Genomic DNA, 24578 nt, shown 5'->3' on the forward strand with positions numbered 1-24578 from the left:
CCTTCTTGAGAGCTCTGAGCCAAAACAGCATTTCTCGTGGTTTTGGAATTGTGAACGGTACTAAACTCAACTCTGTTAATCTGTTTGCTTTGAATCTGTGTCTTTGTGCAAGAATCTGACTTTGCAGAAACCTGTGGGCAAGTGCAGAGGATTCACCCAAGAATGATGAGACAACAGATCATTGGGCTGGTAATTAGTAGTAAATTAATAGTAAATCCAACTGCTAAATATGTGGATCTTTTCTTGTTTTATTATTACTTTTTAATGTTTTGAATTCATGTATAGATCATGAAAACTAAAGAATTCTTTCCTTTGACACAAGATGTCCTAAAGTTAATATTTCAGTTCATTTTTATTGAACAGGAAAGTATACAAAAATAGTGATAAACACTATTTTCTAAGTTAAAATCTGAGTTTATCCATTCTGAATTTTGTCAAACTATTCTCTAGTCAGTAAATGCCTGGATAGCAGCCACAGTGGGTTTGCTCGAATTCTTTCAGCTGCTAAAAATAAGTTATTTTTGAAGTTGTTTTCTGTAAATGCCGCAGATATCTGAAGCAATAATAGGTGACTGTTAGCCTATATTACAAATCTTTTTCACGCAACATCACTTTCCCAGTCATCACTGGGAGGAGTGAAAAATATATATGCAGAGTAGCAGAGATCATGCAGTCACTGAGACACAGGGGCAGGACACAGGGCTGTGCAACCAGGGGAAATACATCTCCCTCAGACAAAGCCTTGTGCAAAGATAGTAAAATGTGATAGAAGGCATTTGGCTGAAAGAACTTTTAAAAACCATTCTATTCTAACTTTTCCTTGTTGATCCTTTCAGCTTACAGCTATGGCTACTTCTTCTCTTAGTATGAGTATGTGAGGTGCATCTAAAAATTGTTGTGCCTTGCTTTTTGGAGAGGCCTTTTTTTTTTTATCATCTTATTTTTGGCTTAGTATCTTGGCTTTTGGCCTGCTTTCTCAAATCCATCTTGCTCATTCCTTGTTTTGTTAAGTTTTTGTGTTTGAAGGGATTTTGTTACAGAAACATATTCTGAGTTGATTTGTGTGAATGCTTTCAGTAGATGATTCTGTTTGTGGATGTAGCAATAGCTACCAGAAAACAAGTTCATAGAGGGGAAAAGCATGCACTGAGAGAGAGCTTGTGAAAGCTTCCTGAGGTAAGCAGATCAGCCCTGGAGGGCAGTGGTCCTGTTGAATCAACTGACTGTCCCGAGATCCAACAAACACCCAAGAGCAAAAGTCTTTTGAATCTGTCCAAGGCTACCACCAACATGCACTATCATGAAGATCATGTTCTGGAAGTCATCTACATCTGAGAAAGAGACAAACGTAGGGTGCAGGGCTGTGGATACAGCTGGTGAAGTGGGGAGCCCCGCAAAGTTCTTTCTGATCTCCTTCCTGGAAGCCTGTGGCCTGCCAGTCCAACAGCCTTTGACTGGGCTTGGACTCACGACTTTGAGATCCTCTAGGTATTTATTCTCTCCACTTTTACTTCTTGGCCTTTTCCCCACGTTTACCAGTGAAAAAAATGACTTCTCTAGATGTTTTGATAAATTAACTATTTAGGAGGTGGGCACCTATTTTAATGTTAGAGTGGCCTGTGTGTGTACTGGGGAGTATTAAGGGGCTGAATTGTGCTTGCTGCTTCATGCATAGCAGTGCTATGATGCCTGAGTCTGCAGCTGTGAGCAGTGTGGCCTGGCATGTGGAGGAGGGAAGGAGCATCCTTACCTCTCCCTTTTTTTTTGTTGCATGCCTTTATCCTTCAACCATTCTAAAGAGGACTCCAGCACCCCATGGTTAGCTCCCTCACATTCAGAAACTAGGACCTCTTCTGCATTCCTTTGTCCACCTAAATGAAATTCTACCTTAATGACCCGGTGTTTCCTACCACTCCCTTGCCTGGATGCTGCTCTGGCATCTCAAGCTAGAAGTACAGGTTGAGGTGTTGGCATGACTTGTGGAGCAGGTGGAGGCCTGGGAGTGCTGCTGCACACGGCGGCAAATGAATGCCAATTATCTCACCAGGCCAAAGCCACCATGCTGCTCATTACCTGTGGCTCAGGTGAGCACCTGCATGCAGGTAGAAGTCAGGAGATGCTGCTGAGGTGTACATGCTTGGTTTGACCTGTCTGTAAATCATCAGTTTTCAGGCATTAGTCACCTCTGTTATGATGACTTTTTTTTTTTTTTTCCCCCTCCCTCCTCTTTTTTTATGATTATGTTGTTTATGGGTGAAGTTCAGTGTGGCATCATTAAACGAACTCTCAAATCGCTGTCTGCTTACTGAAGACAATGAAATAGTTACCTGCCTTTGATGAATAGCACTCTGTTCAGAAAATGTAGCTGAGAAGTTGTTCCATGATCAGATTGTCTATTGTATTTCCAAGGGAATAACCATGCTTCTCCATTGCTTTTACCTGCTCGTTCTGCTCAACAACTTCTGATGCAAGATCACTTCTCTTCAGCATTGTCTTAGATGTTGTCCTATCCTTACAAGTTCTCAAAGCAGTGCTGTTAGATCCCAAGTTCAGTTCAGAGGGTCTATTTGAATAAAAGCTAACATACCATGTCAGATTTGCTGTTCCTATGCCAGTAGGATGCCTGAGGTTTGTCAGCTGTGCTGGAATCACTTTCCACATTAAACAAATGGAGAAAAAAAAGTACATTGAAAAGCAAAGCTTAAGAGGCTTGGAGAGATTCAAAGAAATGAAACAATAACACGTTTAATAGCTAATTCCTATTCTGGTTTGGCTTTAAGGTAGCTTCAGCTTTCCAGTCTGCTAGCAGGATTCCTAAGTTCTCTGCCAGAATGACTCACAGCTCCTGGAGCTGGGATCCAGCCCTCTAAACAGACAAGCTGTGTTTAGAGGTCTGTTTACCTTTCTCAGATAATAACGTATTGGAGAGAGACTTGTTTTTTGTTTTCCTCCTCTTAAAATAGAGGTTAGGGTGAATGTAAATTCACCTGCTGGAGCTTCTTGTATCACTCAGACCGGATTCAGCCTGAGCACCACTGGGATCTGTAGTTAATGTAGTTTCATGCTGTTCTGCAGAGGTGGATGCCTTCAGAATACCCCTTCCTGCTGGTGTGTGTCTCAACAAGTTGGCCATCAATGCAAAACAAGCAATAACTAAAGCCTCAATCTGGGTAAATCATTGTTTACCTGCTAGGAATGATATTTCCTGCTGACTGAGAAGGTGAATTAAGAAATCTAGCCACGTAACCCTGGTATGCAATTCATAACACGAACAGAAAACCATATAAGAAAGCCATATGTGGTTGCTCCTGCTTGTATTTCTGTAGCCTGTGACGTAGCACTTGAGAAAATGGATGTGAGGACAAATCCAGCAGTTGTAGAAAACAGTGCCAAAGAATATGGAAAGGATCGGGCCATGAATTTGTCTGCTGCAAGGGGGCAGCATCATGGCTTCATTCCTAAGTAAGAAAATTCTAAGGATTGCCAGTGTTTTTTTTAGTTTTGTATTAGCAAAACCATAGGTTTTCCTGGGTATTGGTTCGTGTTTCTCAATGGTAGTTTTGTTTTTTTTTTTCCCCTCTGTAAATCTGCTAAGGCAAGTGTAGCAAGGCCCTGGTTGCATGACACAATGGTCATAACTGATTGTCTGTGCTCAGCAGAAGCATGGTCAGATGAAGAATCAGCGATGTGCTCAACAATTAAGAATGAACTGTGAATGTAGCCCTGCACAAGGGAGCTCATAGACTTGCTACTATATCAGAGGGACATCTGATTGTTGTGCAGATGTGTTAGACACTGAACTATTGTGTACACAGCTGAATTGGGTTATTGTAATGGGGGACTTCTCCTCTTGCTTCATTTTTAGAATACGGCTATTGCGTCGCTGCCCAACCAATACGGACAAAGACCATTCAGTGATGTATCTATTTATTTCCTATTTGCTTGTTGAACTAAATGTTTTCATGCTTTCTTTCCAGTACCAAATTGCTGCAAGGAGTAGTTCAAGCCAGCAAACAGGCAAAGTGTTTGGATGCTCAAAGTAAGTACTGTTTCTTTGTATGTGTTTGTTACTGTGTTTGTGATTGATAAAATATTCAAGAATTTGCACTTGATTTGTGTTCTTAATGCAGTAGCTAAATAGATTTGACACCAATAGTTAGTAATATTCTTTTGCAATGCATTTGACCACGTAATTAAAAGATTCAAGTCATTAAGAGTTATTCATTCATGCAACAGAAATGATGGAAGCTAAACTAGGTGCCGCAAACATTTTGGATGTAGCTTGTCTTTTTGGCTGGTGTCAGAAGGAGATGCTGGCAGAAAGGAATAAAAGGAGAAAACTACTATTACTACTGAGAACACTGAAGAAAATCATATTCTTATTTTCATTTGTTGCCTTTTTTTAATGTTTACACTTCTGTACACTATTAGTGCTTCCTTTGACATGAAATGGAAAAGCACACCAAATGCTGTTGTACAGGGTTAGTAATTCAGATGAAATCTGAAGTACTGTCCTTTTTTTTCTTTCTTTTAAATTCCCTTATATGTGAGTTAAGACCACATCCCATCCAAGCTGGATGCAAACTTAAATTTTCCAGCCTCCAACTTGATTTCTCTGAAATCCTCTCAGTGAGTCACCTGTGAAGAGATGAACGTTGTGGAGAAATGCAAGGCCCACAAGGTGGCAATGTTTAGAAAGGATGCTCCTCCAGCAGATCTTTGTTCCTTCCAACTACTATCACTTGCTCCCTTTCTATCCTTGCTGTGCATTACTGCAGCTACACAAGAAGTGATAACTGTTGTCAAAATGCAGCGCAGGATGCCCAGTAATATAATTCTTGTTGGAATAAATGAGCCAGTGGCACTGCACACTGTGCTGTGGTGTGTACTGTGTATGCCTTTTCTCTTGGCAACATTAATAGTTTGCAGTACAGGGCTGGGGGTGTGGTTATTTGTAGCTAGTGCTGAAAATATGTATAGCACTGAAACGATCCTGAGGCTGTATAATGAAGCACTTTCATCTTTAAAATGGACCACCTTGCTTCTGTTAGTGCTTGAAAAGCTGTTACAAGCCTAACTTTGGATGGGGGTAGGAGACGTTGCACTTTGTGGTGGTACTTTCATTCATACTTTTTCATGTAGTTAAGTTGAAAGTAAGAGGTTTATGTCTCGGCTATTTTAAAGCCTCATTTCACAGTGAAACTGGGGATTTGCTCCAAGTTATTTAGTGTCCTGAAAAAAAAAAAAAATTAAATGTTTGCAAAAATGATCCAGATTCATAATAAACACAAGTAATTATTCAGGATAAACTCTATGGGAAATATAACAATTGCCTGTGTTAACTGGCACAGATACACTTGAGGAAGCTGACACTGGTAGAGTTAAAACAGGAGCCTCAGAATCATCAGGTTGCTTTCAGAGCAATTACAAGATATTCAGGTCTCAAGAGCACCCAGAAATCCTCATGAAAAGAACAGTATATACTCTGGAGCTGAAAGAGGCTTGTAAGCAGCAAGGATGAAACAGGGATGAACTACAGGAGAAATGTGATACCAAGAGCCAGGAAAATGTAATGTGGACATGCTCCTTCCCTCGAAGGTGTGGCAGATGGAATTGCAGTGGGGCAGTGCCCTGTACTCATCTGAGGCAAATTTCATCTAGCTCTATTCCTGCAGGAATGCAGCTTCATTATTGTTGCTATACTGCATTCTCACAAGTATTTTGGAGCTACAGGAAATTTGAAGAATGCTATGAGCACTGAGATAGGATGTAGTCTGGTCATACAGATGTTCATTTGGTGGTCATGTACTGTCTCTCTAATAGGAAGTTATCTGAAACATGCAGTTTTCCTAGAATTAGTAACCCTACTTCTTGAAGCTCTCCAGTGTATTCTCCATGAGTTGCTGCTCACTGTGCAACCGTTCCTCTCCAAATCCTTTAGTTCTTATGACCTATGGTCAAAATAAAAGTGTATCCACCAGCCTCTAACACCAGAGGTTCTTTTTATTGCTAGAGAATTAGCTGAACTTGGAACTGCAGAAAGTAAATCCATGTAACATACTGCTATATGCTAGTTGTTGCTCAGGAAACCTTCCAATCATGTTCTGGTGCATTTGAGGCTGGCAAACAGGCATACTTTTTGCTGGAGTTAAGTTACATGGAGAATAACATAGGAATGAATGTTGGAGCATCCAAGAATTTTGTAGTTCTCACATGAGTTCAGAAATTTGGTGTTAGGATTGTGGGTAGGAGAACAGAAAACAAATTTTATTTATATATAAACACACATCCATGTATAACATAGGCTGAACTACTGATTTGTGATTTGTTCAGGGGGGGACCTGAACAAAAAGTCTTGTATGATCTTTTCTCATTCCTCTCCTGTGCAGAAACAAATACTCCCTGGTTCTTCATGCAAATGCTGCATTGAGTTACGTAAACTGTGAAGAATAAAGGCACTTCCCTCTCACTTCATTCTCCTTGCATGCCAGCACCAGCAGTGGTGTAGAATAAATGCTGCTTCTAGATAAGTGAGCTCTGTTTCCAGCTCGGTAGGAACCCTGCTTGCTTCCCCAGACTGGTCCCCTTAATTCCTACCACAGAAGACCTGACTTCCCTAAGGGCTGCTTTGAACTTTCAGCCAAAAGAATTCAGATGTATGAAATATTTGAACTTCTGGGCTGAGCGGACAGCTTTGAAAGCCTTTTCATCCTGTGGAAACAATGTCAGGTCCCCCGAAAAGCAGTGGAGGACATCTGTTTGGGAGTCAGTTCTGTATAGGACACAGCTGCTTTATAATGTTGTTTTGATCCAACATGAGAAAACGGGAGACCTAAATTCTGAACCTAACGGAGAAAAGTTAACTGAAGTGGAATGTTTGCGTATGGCTTTGTAAGCACCAGTCCTTGTTCCCTTCTTAACTTGGGAACTGGTTAGTTTGAATAGCCATTTATGGTATTGTCTGAAAATATTATGAACTTTGGGGTGATATTTATTTTTTCAGCATCCCATACCAAAAATTATCCCACAGAATCACAGCAAAGCAGTGATTCATCAGGAATATAACTTAGCTTTTCTGAACGATAGCACGTGGGTTTGCTAAGACTTAATAATGAGATCCTTTCAAATGCAGAAGCTGACAACAGCAGTGACATAAATTCACAATCACGATAACACAGAGGCTTGTGCTTGGAGTTTTTATTAAATAGAAAACTAATTTTCTATTGTAATGAGGATATTATGCTGTTTTTATGCCACTAGTACCTTTTGTGCTCAAAATGTTACAGAGGCCTCCTTTTTCATTTATACACAGTATGAGTGTTGCTATTTTGTGCCACAACCTTTTGTATTTTGTATGCAACAGAAATAAGAATGATACCTCTATTTGTGTTTTTGTTGTTGTTGCCTTCTGTGTTTTGCCTGTCAATGATGGCTCATTTATAAATTGGTGAATAATTGATAAAGAATAACTCAAGTATGATTCTGGTTTTATTCTACCAACAATCTTTTTTTTTTTTTTTTTTTTTGTAGTACCTTTATAAAAGACAAAAACACAAAACCTTGTCAGATGTGTCAAATATGAGGTATTTGTAGTGCATCCAGATGCTGTAAAATAGCTGTTTCATTTTTCAGAGCAATGTCTGGATTTTATAAATATAGTCTTGCAAATGTAAGTAGAACCTCAGCTGGCTCTATGCAGTCATCCTGCATCTGCTGACAGACAGGTTCAGTTAGGGCAACAGAGGACCTGCTTCTAAAGCCTGCGGACTATTGCAGATGTGGTGAGAAGTGTGAAGCTGTGTGCTGTGGCCATATTTCTGCCTGTATCCCATTCTGTGTGAAGTGGACCTGTACTGTGATGTGCTGGGTGCCAGGTAGCCTTCTCTCTGATGCTGTGACTGAAGTAAGAACCTGAGCAGCAAATGCCGGGGTGTTTAGGGCCTCCCCAAGCCGAGAAAAATCCAGTGGGAAGGATTCTGACCTCTGGACATGTCCCTGAAGAGCACGGTGCCTGCCAGGAGCCCAAAGAAGGGCTTAGAAAAGCTATGTGAAAATTCTTCCTCTACCGAGGAGAGAATTTTGATGGGGATTTTTAGGTTTAATGGTTGGGCTGGGTTATAGGTAGTTTTCTTAGTTTTTTTTTTGTTTTCGTGTTAATTAGTTGTTGTGGTGCTTGTTGGTTTGTTCTTTTTTTTGTTGTTTTTTAATTCAAATTTCAGCATTTTCAGTATTTCTTTGCAATCAGTGTGGGTGGAAACTTATGCTTTATTAGTTGGCTTCTTAGTCTCTGATGTCAGTGAATTGCCCCATGATCTGTGGCTTCCAGAAAAAATCACCCTGTATGCAGTCACAGTAAAGCATGAGCTGCCAGCAATGCACAGCAGGCTCATGAGGTCAGGTGGATGCAAGGCGTATTTAATTCAAGGAGTTATCCTTAGGTTAAAAATGTTGCTTATAATAATGTCACCTTCAGCCTTCTTGGAGGCTTGATTAGCCAGAAGTAGGGTGTGGGACAGCTGCTGCTGTGTGTTCCGCTGTTGCGTTACAAGGTGGTAAAATTAGAGGTTTTCAGTTTCTTAGGACCTAGTAATTTTCTGCCCTCATTGTGTTTATGTTTACTCTGCTATTAACTCAGAGCTTACACCCAAGCCCAATTTTTGTGATTACCAGTATCTTCTCCTGCATTTGTTTGTCCTTCAGCGTGGTGCAGGAGCAGAAGGGAGGCCTGTAGAGGCAGAAGCCTACACAAAGTCCAAGTGGCTCAGCCTCCAAAGCCTCAGCTGGAGACCTGCCACCCTACCGTAACGGTACAGCTCTGTTAGAAGTCTGCTGTGAGCAGTTGGGCTGGCTGAGCATCACAGTGCCAGTGTGGGGAGTGCCAGTCCGAGTTTTCTGTCAATAAATATCCACAGTACAAGGAAAACAGTGGTGCCCTCAAGCTGAGCTTTATGAAGTGGCTTCCATCAGCTTCATCCTCTTACATGAGGCCTGGATTTGGCTCATCGCTAATGACCTGAGTGGGCTGCATGGAATAAACACACTGTGAATAGTGCTGTAGAAAATACTGTTACATTACATTGGACATTTTCAAAACAGTAACTGGTTCCCACCTTGTGTCTTTATAGAAGAACACTATTGATTGCATTCAAGTGTTTTCAGACTTGATCTGATTTCATAACTCAGATCTTTTTTGTCTAATATAAGCGGCTTCGTGTAATCACTCTTCTAAATCAAAAGCTTATGTTTGACAAGTGGGTCACTGGTTAATGGAAGCCAGTCAATCCAGCTGTTTATCTTTTCACTAAGATCATGCACTTTCTGTATGCTCTTGTCTGTTCAAAATGCAGATGTGTATGTTTCCAATAGTACTTCCTCTATTTTCAAATAGGAACCTGAGATTTATTTTGTTTTATCTGTCCCCTACATTCAAATAAACAAATCACAGAGGTATTTCAGCTGGTATCACATTTGATCCACAAATATGTATCACTGGTTGTGGTATTATTCATTTGATTTTATAAAAGAAAATGCACAGAAGCTCACAAACATTATTTTAACCTCCCAGGCCCCAGCATTTTATGTGTTTCTGTGAACAGATCCACCTTCCATTACAGCAGCCCAATAGTAACTTTCTTCCAACTTGCTTTGTCTCTTAACAAACAGACTTTTTTTTGCTAGTTCTGAATTTCAGAATTCCAGAAAGTGCTGGTAGTATGCTGTATCTAAATAAAGCACTTGCAGCATCAGGCTAGTAACAGGCTCAAAGTATTCATGGAAACTTGGTCTGATATGCCAAGTTCCAAAAATCCACTTAGGAAATGTCTGTCTGTGAGATAAGTTTCCTGGCACAGTTTGCTAATCTTTGTTGTTTGGTTTGTTTGGTTGTTTTTTTGTTTTGTTTTTTTATTCAGAGCACTAGTGTAAGTGTAACATTATGGTTAAAATTATCTATGAATATTTTTCCTCTTTATTTGACAACTGTCTTACTGATGAAGACTGAGTAAACAGTAAGGTACTAATCATTTACTGTTGGAAAAAAAAATCTATCTTTTGTCAGTAGATGAGGAAACTATCACTTGTTCAAGGTTAGTAATACACTTATGTAAGGGAGCAATAATATTGTATTTAAAAGAATGGCTTCTTGATCCCAAAGAAGCAACGCTGCTCAGTTTCTCTGAGTTGGTGATTGTAAGTAAACCCTTGCAACCTGGTGTTTGGGAGATGCCCTCAAGGGTTCCAGCTGTGATGTGTTAAGAGGAGATGTCTCACCTACAGTGAGGAGCTGTGGAGGTGATGGAGTCATAAAAACAGGTGTTGGGGCTTGAGGTGGCCGCGTGTGAATGTGCATGCACCTTAGCTCTTACTTCTGTAGTGCATTCTTCTCGTTCTGTAGATGAAATGAGGCGTTATTAGCTAATGACAGTGTGTTAGCTGGACAAAAGGCACGCTGGGGGCTTTGTGTGGGGGAAGGAAACCGGTGTGACCCAGGTTCTCTGCAGGTGGCTGATGAGGGAAAGTGGAAACTGCCAGAGCACTACAGAGGGTGATGCTTGACAAAGGAAGGGTGGAAAAGAATAGGAGAAGGAACAATGGGAAACCCCAGATGGGGAAGAAATCTCGAGATGAAAGGAGGAGCCACTCATCTCATTATAGCGATGGAGAAAAGGGGCGGGTTTGCTTAGCTGCAGAGCCAGTTAGGAAGAGCAAACTTAGCTAAAAGAACTCATGCATCAGAAAGCAAACCCTGGAAGAAGAGAGTGTGACCCAGCACCTGCCATGAGGGCAAGGCAGGGGAAATTTGTGCAGACAAGTGACAATGTTTTGAGGAAGCTGGTTGTAACAGCAGGGCCTGATTCTGTACTTGCAAAATGAGGAAAGCTGGCAGAAAATAGATTTTGTAAGATGCTATAAATGTATGAGATAAAAAGCAGTTACTGAAAGAAGGGTGAAATGCAAACAAAAACAAACACAGCTCTTTTTGTGTAATTTCTTGGCGTTTGCTAATTTGATGGGCACTTAATGCATGCTCTGTAAGAGAACTTTTTGTAGCATGCTGTAAGAACATGAGTAAACCTCCTATTTTGCAGAAAGGCACTGGGTTCCTGGGTTCTGCAGTTGCTGAATGGTTACACACTACTGAATGATTTGGCAGTAAGATTTTGCTCTGAAGCAGGCATGAATGCACTCTGTATTTCTTTCCCATTACCTAAAGTATGTAATAATGTTTATGTTGGCATTTTGAAGGGTGTGGGAGGACAGACACCTAATTAACTGTTTCCTGGGGCAAAGTAACCCCTTCAGATGTTGGTCTGTAATGGTTCTACCCTTTTAGTTGTTTGGTTGAAGCAATTGATTTCAAAAACTCTATCAACCTCTGCAGGAACCATTGTTTTCTTGTGCCAGGCCTCTCTCTTCTTTAGCAGTGGTGTCTTGGACAGCTTGGTAGACTTTGACAAGTGTAATTTTCCTTGTGATAGCTATAATCCTATGCAAACTTTGCATGTTCAGTAACTCTAATGCTGGTACAGGACAAAGGCCAGTGCTGTAAGTAGGTCTTGACTGATAATCATTGCAAAGCTTTTAAACTTCTACTTATGTTATATGGAGGTACTATGCATTCATATGTGGCATTTAGTTACTTGGATAACATACACAAATCAAATAACTGTCAACTACAAATCTCTTGCTGCACAACATGAGCAGAGAATCACTTATGATTATTAGCTATTCTTGAATTCCTGGTATATAATAACAGTGCCAGGTCAAGTTTTCAGCACTGTAGTGTAACAGGTACTGCTCAAAATCATCACCTACCAATAAGGTATCACTGTAATGCAGGACCTCAGGCATATCAGGTTTTCATGCTAGAAACCTGTACCCTTGACAGACAGCATTGCAAAGCATTTGTCCTCCCTAATCTTCCCTACATTGCTTTTTTGAAACGTGTCATTAGACTGAAGTGTCTTTAAAGTACATTGCTATTATATTTTGTGTCGAGTATAAGAATGACTGTTAGAGAGTTAGATTTTCCATTTCTGTATGTTGCTTTTTTATTTCACCATTTTTCCACCCACTTATCTTGAATTCCAGGAAAGCCAAGAAGGTTCCTTGACAGCTGAAAACACTTAAAAAAAAAAAAGCTAGATTCCTCTTCTACTCTTACATTTTTGAAGCCTTCAATTATTTTGCCAGTCATAATTTGATGGATTGTTTTTATATAGTATACAAATGTCTGAAGTTCTGATCATTTTATATCTTAACAAGTTACACCACGAACAACTCCAGCCAAATACTTCCATGTAAATGTGCGTGCACAAGGAGTGAGTCAGGCCCTTCTCTTTATTCTTTTTAATCAGTATTAAAGACAGGGTGAGATGGAAGAGTTGTTATTTCAAGCATTTGTTGATCACAGCTGACGTTTATAGGTTTTCAAATGAAGCGACTCCCCAAAATGTGCCTGAAAGCTTGTGATAACCCAGTACATGCTAAATGTTGACTAAAGAATTCAAATATTGATTTGGTCTGAAGTAAAGGGAAGTAGAAATTTCTCCTTTTTGTAGCCGTCATTCACTGAACGTTTCCTGCTGTCACTGCTTTTTGTTATGTAGGAAGTGTTGTGTAAAAAGTGTTTCACGTTCAGTGTGAGCTAGTAGTGTTTTTAACCTGGAAACCTTTGATATATATTGAAGAATGCTTTTTTTTTTTTTTTTTTTCATGGATAGGAGTTGTTTTTCTATAAAGCAGACAGGTTTAGCTAAATCCTGAAAGTGCTGAGTTTAGCAAGCTATCTATTAATTCTAATCAAACAATTTGAACAACGTTAAAGTATATGATTTGAGTCACAATATCTGCTCTGTTCGACAGTTTTTGAAATCCTATTTCTGTGAACAGCAACAACAAAAGAAAATCCTGGGTTGTTTTTGTTTTTGTTTTAGACGGTTTTTGAATCTTGAAATAATAGTCTGATTTCTATTTGCTTTCTACAGCAACTACAAAAGGTAGCTAGCTGCTACCTTTCTAAAGAAAAATGCCCACAGGCTGTGGCTCTTCAAGACTATCCTCTTTAGTGAGGAATTCATACAGTACTGGCCAGATTGGATTTGCAGCTTATGGCTAAATTTTCAGGAATGCCTCGCTGACAAAGACCTGAACTTTTCTCTCACTCTTCCTCCCAGGCACAGAACACTTTAAAATGTGAAATATGACCTCTGAAATACAAATATGCCCATATATTTAAAAATAGGCTTGAATTACCTCATAGGGATATGGTCCATGCACATTGTCTAATTGGGACAGCCCTCTCTTTCTTTCTCTTTCTGTCTCTCTCCAGGGAAGGCAAATAATCAAGACTTTGCTTAAAGTGGCAACAGTATGATCCCCAGGGGTGGGAAGCTCATTCTTTATCTACAGGATGTCTGGAGTGATAAGTAGCTGTTTTAATAAAATTCATGCAGTGTTTCTTTGTCCTGACAAATCATTACTGTTTGCTCTTTGGCATGATTAATTTAAATGCAGCATGTCCTGAAACATACGGCATCGAAGGAAGTAATGGCATGGGAGAGTTGGTTTGGTGCCATGTATACAAAGAGAAACGTACAGTTCTGGTTTAGAGTTATCATTTTAAGTGATTTTACATCACAGTGGGAGCTTTCCTTTGGCTTAATCAGTGAGGCCGTTGGATGATATGTCAGTGAAACAGGAAATGTGAGCTCTTCTGCATGGGCCAGGTTAGCCTGAAACATATCGTACAGCACATCGCATCTGATATGCGTTCCATGGGTTAGTTAACACTGCTGTTGCTAATTCCCCTATGGATGTTTCTGTGTAATTGTTATCATTACAGGTTGGAACCATGCATTAATTTAGGCTGGCAGAAACTAGTGCTCCCTAACAGATGTGTAGTTGCAGATATCACATCTGCACTTCCATTAGATAACATGCAAATTGGGATTTCCTAAGGCTTCTGTTTTTAGTTTACTAATGAAACTATTATTCAAGGTGTAGACTATTTGATATTAGGCTGATTCTGTCACAGTGCACTTATGATTTTATCCATTTTACTGAAAATACTCATACTGGGAATGAAGTGAGTCTGTGTACCTTGATGAACGGGGGCTTCCTTGAACAAGATGCGTCCAAGCCTTCAGGGTAACTTTTCTAGCTCTTTCCAACCTTTTCCTACTTTATTCATTTATTTTGGAATCTGAACACGGTTGACCAGATCCTTTGTGTACCTTCGTGTACAACCTGTTCCTGATGAATGCACACACTTGAATGCTAAAAATAACTTTAATTTTGCTTTAACAGGCTGTAAAACCTTTATTTTGTGGATGTCTGTTGATCTCTATTCTGATAAATTAGGAGTACGGGAAAATGGTAGTTGAATTACAAAAGTGGACTACATTGGTCAGGATTGCTGCTTTCTGAAAGGCTCTGCTACCTTCCAACTCTTAGCCTGGAGTTTTCTCATTCTTTCCCAGTGAAAAAACTGCACGTGTGACAGGAGTGTTCATGAAACTCCTCTGAGAAGGAAAGCATGTTGGCCAAAATAATCATACTGAATGGTGTTTGCTGTAGTTTGAGGCTGTAGCTGAGGAGTATTCTGAGAGCAGTGCAAGGAGTAAAATCACACAGGGACTCCTTTGCTAATTTGAGCAAGTATGGAAGATATCAGAGATGAGGGATGCTCACTGGCATTCTTGATCTCCCTTCCACCACAGAAAGAAGTTACTCAAGCAGTGGGGAATTTCTGCAGTCATTAATTGTAATTTGCAATTTGGCTGTGTCATATAAAGCTCACTACAACTGGTGTTTTTTTTAATCGTCTGACAAATATGTTTGTTGAGTTCTCTAGTGTGGCTAGAGACATCCACTCTGTTTTCAGAGGCTGTACATTGGGCACTTCTTGTCAGTGTCAAAATATCATAAGTAATTTCCACATCAGCTAGATAGTACGAAATTCTGCCTTGAGACACCTGAGGCTTTTCAGCCCCTGCTGTTTGGGCTTTTAGGGGATTTTTCTTTCAGGCATTATAAATTGTGCTGCATAGCCATTTTACTACAGCAAGTAACAAGAAACTGGAAGTGAAAGTTCTGAAGAGAAAGGAGCAAGCATAATTTTAGAGAATAATGTTGAGAACTGTTGAATTTCCACTCTGCCTGTTTTACCATGGTGGAAATTGTACTGAAACATATGTACTGGTATAGAGTGGTGCTTCTTTCTGTCTGTAGCTCAGCTGAAGCTCTCTCGTGAAACTGTGGGATCAGCCAAACTCAGGTAGGAGATGAGGAACAACAGGTTAATGCAGCGCGGCGGGAATGCAGAGCATTTCTGTCCTTAGAGAGCTTCAGGATTTGGCTGGAGAAAGCCACGCATGCCCTGAGCTCATGGTGGCAGTGGCAATCCTGTTCTGGGCAGGAGGTGGACTGGGGACCTCCATATGTCCCTTCCCACCACTGCTGCTGCTGTTCTTGATGCTTGAAGATCTGTTGCATCAAGCTTTGTCATCTCCACTGTGCATTAATTGGTTTCTTGGCTCAGTTTTGCTCACTTTTGCTCAGTTGACTTGTCAGATGTGAGTACTAGATTTCAGTCCTTTCTATTTATCACATATATATGTGTTTTAACACTGCTCTGACCTTTAGATCTTTAAGCTCGTATGCCCACTGAATCCAAAAGCTGTGCGGCCAGCAAGGATGCAGTCACCTGGTAATACTGGCAGGTACCTGTTTCTCATCCTGTGTTACTGGAGTTATGTCTCAAATCTGTGCTCAGATTGACGAAAACAGAAAGACCACGTGGTGGCTTCCTGCACATAAAGATAAGAGCTGCATTGACGGACCACACAGTGCTTGAAAACGGTGGTGTAACAGAGGGAATGCCACGCATGCCAGGTCAATGCTGTGCCCTGTGCTCCTTGGGCTGTGCTAGATTAATCAAATCAGCATGTGTTGTCTGTAGCCCTGCAACAAGCAGCTTCTGCCTGTGCCTGGCTCAGCCTTGGTAAAGGTAAGGCACTTCACTGAGGCAGTTCTTTGTGCTTAAATCCTTATGGAAAGACAAAGAGGTGTCTAAAGGGAAGCTGCCACACTGTCCTTACTTGTGCTTCTCTGCTGTACCTCTGCCAGTACGTTTGAAGTGGTTTGGGAGGCTTCAATAAAGAAGCTTCTGTTCTCTGTAACTGGTGAAGAAGTAAAAATATTTTTACAAATTAGGGTAACAGTGTTTTATAGCTGGCTGCCTGGCAGAGCAGGTAGGGTTATGTCTGGCAGCTGAAGGCCCACTATAGATTATTTTTACATTCTGTCACCATGTAGCGTTTCTGGCTTCTCTCTGGTCATCAGTGTTACTAAGACACTTATTGGCCCTCTCTGCAAGATATATTTTGGTGCGTGTTTCTAAACAGACTCAAAGGAAACTTTCTCCAGCGGGTTTACTGTTGTCAGATGAATTGAGCATTTTTTTCAATAAAGTATGTCATCTGCAAAGGGCCAGAGGTTGGTTACTGGAAACATCATTTTTTTCTCTTTGGAGTATTGGAAAACCTGGCAGAGGCAATAAATAATACCTCCAGCCTCAGTGTTCAGAGGGCTATGGCAAACCCACTGGCTGATGTGATTTCTGTTAGATTGCTCTGAGCACATGTGTTACTGTGTGATGCTGATTTAAGCTCAGGTCAGTTCTTAACTGAGTACTGTGCAGTCAGTGTAGAGGTATTGACTGCACTCATAGTTTCTCTTTGAATCCAAAATCTATATTGTGGGCATAACCATGTAAACTCAGCTTTCAGCAGTGTCATTTAGCCTGAAAGGTTAGGTAAGGTTTCAAGGGAGATTTGGGTTAGATGTTAGGAAAAAATTATTCTCAGAGCGGTGAGGCAGTGGCACAGGCTGCCCGGGGAGGTGGTGCAGTCACCATCCCTGGAGGAGTTCACTGTGTGAATGTGGCACTGAGGATGTGGTTTAGTGGGCATGGTGGGGATGGCTGGTGGTTGGGCTGGGGGATCTTAGTGGTCTTTTCCACCCTTAATGATTTTGTGATTATTATAAGGATTGGTTAAAATCTTGTGGGGTTTTTTTTTCCTTTTATGAAAAAAAGCAATCCTACCTGATGTATTAATCGAATCAAACTAATTTGAAAGTTTTCTTTCACATTCAGCAGCCTTGAGGCCATAGAGAGCTGCTTAGACACTGCGCTCATAGCTGTCCTCACAGGTTTCAGGGCAGGGGAGACAAGTTGTGAGCAGCTTGCTGGTCTGTTTGTCAGTAGGATGATTGAGGTGTGAGTTCCGCTGTGACTGTGGCATGTGGGGAGGTACAGCCTGGCAAGGGCCAGGCCTCTGAGGAGGTGGCTGTCCCTCCTTTGGCTTCAGACATCAGAGGGCAGCGCTGGCTTGAGGAAGGAAGTGTGGAGATGGTGAGTGCCTGGCACCTGCAGGAGGGGCAGGGCTGGGGCGTGAGGAGCGCTTCTAACCGCTGGCTGGGAGATGAGTGGTGCGTATGGTGGTGCTGGTAGGCCTGCTCCTGCATCGCCAGGCTCTGCTCCCTCCTTTCTGACCCAAGCAGGATGGTCAGGGCACCGTCACTTCCCTCAGTGTAAGCCTGAGGAGCCTGGAAGTGCAGTGTGAGGGCCGTGTGGTGCGATCAGTGCGGCTGCAAGCAGAGCCTGGGCATCCTCACATGCGGGGACAGAAATGCCATCGGTGAACTCAGACTTCCTTACGCTATTTCTTTTTTTCTTTTGTTTTTTTGTGGTTGGGAGTGCATGATTTGCGACGTTTTGTACCGTTTAGTATTTACTCATTGTGTATTAGATGCCAGATCGGCTCTGTGCCGTCGCCCCCACGCGCGCTGCCGCCACCCAGGCACGAGGGCCGCGGCGCTGGGTGGCGGAGGAGGAAGGGGGGAGATGGCGGGGGTGGCGCGGAGTCGGCCGGTTGCCATGGCGCGGGGCGGTCACGTGGCGAGGCTGACGCGCGGGGGGGGGGCGGGGCTGGCGGCGCGAGACGGCGGCGGCAGCGGCAGCGGCAGCGGCAGCACCACCTTCCGCAGAGCAGCGGCAGCAGCAGCAGCAGCGCAGCGCGGGGAGGCGCGGAGCCGCGGGAGCGCCAATGCCCGGACCGACCCAAGCCCTGTCCCCAAATGGCGAGAACAATAACGACATCATCCAGGACAACGGCACCACCATCATCCCCTTCAGGAAGCACACGGTGCGGGGGGAGCGCTCCTACAGGTATCGCTGGGGGGCGGCGGCCGGGCGCTGAGGTGCGGGGGGGGCCGTGCGGAGCGGGGCCGGGCGGCGCTCAGCCCCCTCCCCCCAATACGCATAGATTGAGAGAGAGAGAGAGGCGGCGCGGCATTGTGCGGGAGGCGGGGGGTGTCCTCGGCCGGGGCGGAAGATGCATCGAGAGGAAAAAAGAAAAAATGATAATTAAAAAAAAATTAAAATTAATAATTTAGGAAAAAAAAAAAACAAAAAACAAAAAACCCACGAAGGAGGAGGAAGAAAGAACCCGCCCGTCAGTCGCGCAGGGAACCGCAGCGCCGGGCGCGGCCCCCAGCCCAGCCCCGCTCCTAGGGGTGCGGGCCCGCCGCTTTGTCGCAGCCCCGCGCCCGGTGGCATTGTTCGCTGCGGGTCGCGGCTCCGGGGCCGGGCACGGCCGCTCGGATGCTGCGCGCTGACAGCGAGCGGAGCCTCTGCAGGGAACGCCCCTGGAGCAGGAAATGGGGCTGCCCGCGGGCAGCGGCCCCGGGGCGGGCTGCGCTGGGTCGCAGCGGCGCTTCTCCGAGGAGAACCGCAACGTCTGCGGCTCCGGCGGGCGCTGCCGGCCGCTGACAGCCGGCGGAGGGCTCGGTGCTGGCGCCTTGCCGTGGGGCGGGGAAGGCTGCCGGGAGCCGAGCGCGGCCGGGCTGCACCGCGGAGCTGAGCCGTGCCGCCCCCGAGCCTGGTCCTGTCTCTGTAGCGCAGCCCCGGTGCGTGCGTGGAGCGCGGAGCCGCGGTGCCGAGGCGGTGCGTGCTCTCGGTGTTGTTGTTTGCTTTTGTGAAGAGCTGTATCTGCTGGCAGGAAAAAATGGAGCCTTTGCTTCCTATCCCTAAATGACTGCTCAGCACTAACTAGTTCTATGGTTGAGGAAAGCTGTGTTTCCACTGCACTGCTGAGTAGAAATATGAGGTGGACGCACGACAATTCATTGCAAGCCAACCTTCAGTTATTCTAGCATGCACCCTAAGTGCTGCAGCTTGCAATCTCACTGCTTGCCTTCAGAAGGCTCTTCTGGAAAACCTCCCTTGAATGGAATTCTCCATTATTCTTTTGCAGCACGTAAATAGTCTCCAGCAGCTATCAACAAGTCGATTTGCTAGTCCTTCTGTCTGCTTCACCCTGCACTGAGCTATGTCTAGGAAAGGCATTTTGTGAGGCAGCTGTATTGAGCGCATGATGACAGAAATAATTGCACCAATTGCCCAGTTTTCCAGAAAGCATGAACTTGTGCAGCATCTGTATGAAAGGCAAATTCTTCCCAGCGCAAGGCGCCTTGCATGGCTTTGCATCCTTCTGCCCGTCTATGGGAATATACAAGAATGCAGGGCAGATAATGCTAATATTGCATTCTATCTTGGGGAGGTAAGCAATCCAATTAAAATTATTTTAGAAACAAACCTTTAATGTATAAAAGGAATAACTCAATTAAAGAATCCTACTTTGGCTCCTTGTGGAAACCCACCCTGCCCTGCAGAGTCATGGCACCTAGATCTGTAGGTTCACTCTCACTGGAGAGAGAAGATGCTTAGCTTTCAATCTGTAGCTCAAAGTACTTCATGAAGCTTTCCTTCTGAAATATCCAGCTCCTGCCAGTTGAGCTGCCTGTGAATCCTGATGAAGTTTGAACAAGGTAAACTTGGTGGTACCAATTTGCAAGTCAGGAATCTGACACGAGAGGGATTCCCTGGTGTTACCATCATACTGAGAGTGCAGCAAGGAACTGAACCCACATCACAGTCCCAGCCTTGTGCTGTGTGAAGCCACAAATAGTCCTTACAAGCTGTCCAGAGCACATATTATGTTTTGCAGACTGGGACATACAGGCCAGAGGTGTTAAGTTTCTCCTCCACCCTCGTTTAGTTGGTAAATGGAAACCGGTTGCTTTGGTGTAAAATGCAGTCGTGGGGGGATGTTGTCTTCTGCAGTAAATAATAAAATCAGAAAGTAATAATAACTAATGATAAGAGTGAATCTGTACTTCTCTGATCACGTGCTCCTTCTGTCACAAAGGAAGGAATTGCATGTGTCAGCTGTACGTGTTCCAGATCAGGAGACTAACTTTGCAATGTGGTTGGAAGTGAGGTGTTGTTTTGTTGGCCTGAAATAGATTTGTACTTGTTTTGGAGAACAGCATTAAATTTAAGTATAGTTTCTTTTCTGTGTTCAAAAAAGACTGAAAAAATTCAGTGAGAAACCAAATCAACAGCTGGGTGGAGAATTGTTCTCAAGTAAGCATGTCTGCAGTGGTTCTTGGCAGAGTTGGAGTATTCTGTATGGCTGATCAGCTCACCGTATTTTTTCGAAGCTCTATTCGTTGCAGGGGAGTTGGAGTAGATGACTCTTAAAGGTCTCTTCTAACTCAAAGGATTCTATGTACATTTCTGAAGGAATCTCCTTAAGATGCTTGGTTCTCCTTAGTCATCTTCTTGGAAACTGCTCTTTGAGTGCCTGTTCCTTCTGTGCAGCTATGGACCTGCATGGAGCGGATGTGCTGCTGCACCCTGCTTTGGGCAGGAGGCACTGCTCACCCCAAAGCTGTGCTCTGCTGGGTGCAGTGAGTGAATGATTCCACTGAAGTAAGAAAAAAAGACGATTTGTGTGGACGATGTTAATAGTTCAAGGTCCAGACTTGTTGAGAACTTGTGGAAAGGAGACTGAGTAAAATGCAGCGAGTTGTTCTCTGCTGATACAGTAAATGCTCCTGGAGCAAATGCTGCTAACCACATTAGTAACTTGGCATGTTATTTCCAGAGGTGTTTACTCTTGGCCTAACTGCTGCAATTTCAGGTCATAAGTTCCATCCTGGGTTGCAATGGAAGCATAAGAAAGGCCATTGGAAATGTTTGTAAGAGACCACACCCTACAAATGTGGCCTGTGCTTCTCTAACAACTGCATTTGTGATAAGTCCGTGCCTTGCAAGCACCCAGAGGGCAGCACAGTGTTCACTGCTCCCTGAGAGAAGCAGGGACCCTGAAGAAAGCCGTTGTGTTTCAGCTCAGACCCTTCTCTTTTCTTTCACTTTCGTAAAGCTGGCTTCCTGCCTCTACTGCGGCTGCTCATCTGAAATCTTGTTTTGTGATTAGGGAGTGCTCTGCCCGGAGAGAATTGTGCTGGTCAGGCTCTGCTCTCAAAAAGCAAGGGGGGAAACTGCCTCATGCTGACTGGGAATCACCTGCGAGCCCACGTTGGGGAGGATGGCTCTGCTCAGTGCTGTTTGGGGGGTTTGAAGCAGAGATGTTCCATGCCAGACAGCCCAATTTGTGCAAGGGAATGAGGTGCTTTCAGGCAGAACCATCTCTGCAGCATGCACGTAAGCACTCTTACCAAGGAGAATCACAGGATCGCATGGGTTGGAAGGGACCTCGAAGGTCATCTGGTCCCAACCCCTAGCCATGGGCAGGGGCTGCCACCCACCAGATCAGGCTGCCCAGGGCCCCATCCAACCTGGTCTTGTGCAGCTCCAGGGGCATCTGTGAACATCCGAACTGCACCCAGCCTCTGTGGGTTTCCAGAGCATCCTCTAGGCAGGAGGCTGGGCCCTATTTTAGTACATGGTGGGTGTTGTTGGTTTTTTGTTGGCGCTTTTTTTTTTTTTTTTTAACCTTTCTGGGTTGCATAGCAACAGCAGTATTTCCTGCATGCTAACAAAAACAGGAGCAAATTTAAGATAGAACTGAATTGGATGCCGCCACTTCTCGAAACAGGCGTTTTGCTTCAGTCCTGTCTCCCTGGATAACAATGAAAAACTGGTGATGTGGAAGCAGGGCTGTGGACCAGGAATGCCCCATAGAAGCTTTTCTTTTGGGTTCCTTCTTTGCTGCATAAGCAGCTAATGCAAGGGAGGTACAGCCCCCTCTGTGCAGGCAGGCTGCGCTGCAGGAATGTTCTAGGAGGAGAAGCCTGAGTAACCACTCAAGATAGGAAAAATTGTTTTTGGAGGCAGGAAGGAGAAAGGGAAAAAAAGAAAAGGAAAAAAAAAAAAAAAAGAAAAAAACACAAGTGTAGTAGGTTTGCATTTCAATCCTTGGCATTCAAATGAGTGACTTCTTAAAAATATCTTCAGAGGTTTTGGTTTTGGGGCCTGAGGGTGGGGAGGTTAGTTAATTTGACAGTCTTTTCTCCTTCCTCATGCCCAAAGATAATTATAGCAGAGGCTTGGTAAGGAAGGAGATTAAGTGTGTGCCAGCTTTTCATTTTGGGGATGCAACTTTCAGCCTTTGTTTGATAATTGAAAACGAGCAGTCGCACCACATCTGTTCTCAATCACACGAACCACTGAACGGGATGGCATGAAGGCCGCAGCGTGCAGTAACAGCGGTGACAGCAGTGAATATTGGGCTGCATGCGGGTGCCTGGTGTGTCCCACTGGATCTTTGTTCCCAGCTCGGGCTGCTGATCACCTGCTGCCCCTATCAATGCCAGGGAGTATGGATGGAACACATCCATGCCTCTGCGGGGACGGTGCTAACGTAGCACTGAAAAGCTGTGTGAGTCTTGCCGTGCTCGGATCCATGCTGCCTGACTCACCAATAAAGCATCTTCATCATATTGTTTCATTATAATTAGATGGGAGGAGAAGGAGAGTATCAGCTATAAAAGTTTACTGAACATGCATTTAACTCTTCAGGTTTTTTGAAAACAACAGCCTTTTTGTTTATTTTTAGCATAGTTCTGCTGTCCTCGTGCTAACTCATCTAACTCAAAGTCAAGAACTGCTTATGATTTTTTTTTTTTTACTACAATTTGTCTAAATTCCCGATGGCATACTAAGTCACTAAATATTTGATAGAGAAGGCTCTGTATACCAAAAGCACACCCGTTACGTGGCTTGGCTAATCTACATGGAAATGTTTTCTTGCTTTGCATCGAACTTTGTACTTACTGAGTTGTGCTTTCGTATTAAATCTGCTGTTTTGTTGTGCTGTCTAAACAGGAAATGTAAATGTTAATCGGTGCGTAGAGACTTAAGGATGCAGCTTCCGGAGGAAATCCTACGACTGTGCAAAATTGTTGTGCCTGGAGAGGAATATGCCATGCAGATCATGGTCTTGATGTTCTGGTCTTGCACGCGGCTGGCTTGCGTGCCTGACTCATGGTGTCTGGGGGAGGGAGCAATCTGAGATGTGGGTGAGGTGATGGAAGATGGAGAGGCAAGGCAGCAGCACTGGGGTGAGCTCTTGTGAATTTAAGTGTAGTCTGGAGCAATATTGAAGCAATCTATGCAAACTGAAGAATTCCTGGTCTGGGTTACGTTTGGGATTTCTTCTGTGTGCAAAATGGATCTTCGTTCTCCGGCATGTGAGACAGTAAGGGAATAGAGTACTTTGCTGCCATGATGTTGTGTCCGGTGGTAGTGCGTGTTCCTGTTTTTCCATGTGGCTATGTGTATTGTTTCAGTGGTTTAATTTTCATTATTAAGTTTCTTGGAACCCTGAAGGTAGTTAGAGAGATCAGGGGACTTCAGTTTTATCTTTAGGGGTAAGTGGAATGAATATTCCCTCTACAGCAGGGCTCCTCAGAGCTGTACAAATTTCCTACTCAACCAGCTGCAATTATTCAAGGATGCACTTGAATGTAAATTCTTGCTTGTCACTCTGGAATGCAGTGTTGATTCTCAGGAGGGCTTGCTGGCAATATGTATTAAACAATTTCGGGGGGATGAAAATTCATTTTAGGCAATTTTTACATGGTTGTTAGGCTTCACTTCTAATGGTTAATCTCTGCAGAATTAGTCCAGTAATACCACGAATGGGAAGTACTGAAATACTTGGAGCAGGACGTGCATTGCTTTATTTACAGATTCGGTGTTATACAAATCATGACTTATGAAAATAATGACAGAATCTGAGAGTGATTGTATGGAAGTAGAGTACGTAACCCATGATATATTGGGAGCTTTCATATACAGAAAGGCTGTTTTGTGTAGGAGTGTTGAGAGCATGGAGGCAGTGAAATGATAATTGACTGAATAAATAAAGAAATTTTCCGTAATGGACAGCATTCACTTGTAAAAAGCTGCCCTGTTGAAAACCATGTTGTGCAGAATAGTTTGAATTATATTTGACTGAATTATTATTTGGGGTTCACGTCAGTCCTTGCCTGTATTAATGTTTCAAAGGTTACAAGGTACAGATTTAGAATCGGCTCCTGCACTGGGCTGGATGGTGCCATCAGCGCCTTCTCTTGTTGGCTCTGTTGCCACTGGGAGGTTGGACTAAGTGATCTTTGGAGTTCCTTGCCTACCTCAATCACAGTATGATCATATTAGGTAACCTGAAGAGGTATAAACGGCTCTTGAGTTCAGAATGCACCAC

The 24578-nt window shown here is 43.4% G+C and overlaps 1 protein-coding gene across 4 annotated transcripts in view; it reads left to right on the plus strand.

The window, feature by feature from the left end:
* MAPRE2 (microtubule associated protein RP/EB family member 2) overlaps positions 1–24578 on the plus strand; it is an 88686-nt gene that overhangs the window by 18495 nt on the left and 45613 nt on the right. For 2 of the 4 annotated variants that reach the window (XM_042869072.1, XM_042869070.1), the window contains exon 2: positions 3978–4039. Coding sequence is in view for 3 of the 4 variants with exons in the window: in XM_042869070.1 (XP_042725004.1) it covers positions 3978–4039 (62 nt within the window). In the remaining variant the exon portion in view is untranslated. Of the gene's footprint in view, positions 1–3977; positions 4040–18041; positions 18233–24578 lie in introns of those variants that run through there. The other 2 variants (XM_042869071.1, XM_042869073.1) reach the window with 2 other exon arrangements.

Source organism: Lagopus leucura, unplaced genomic scaffold (assembly GCF_019238085.1).
Source record: "Lagopus leucura isolate 7727_CA_CO unplaced genomic scaffold, USGS_WTPT01 Super-Scaffold_100002, whole genome shotgun sequence".
Classification (NCBI taxonomy): domain Eukaryota; kingdom Metazoa; phylum Chordata; class Aves; order Galliformes; family Phasianidae; genus Lagopus; species Lagopus leucura.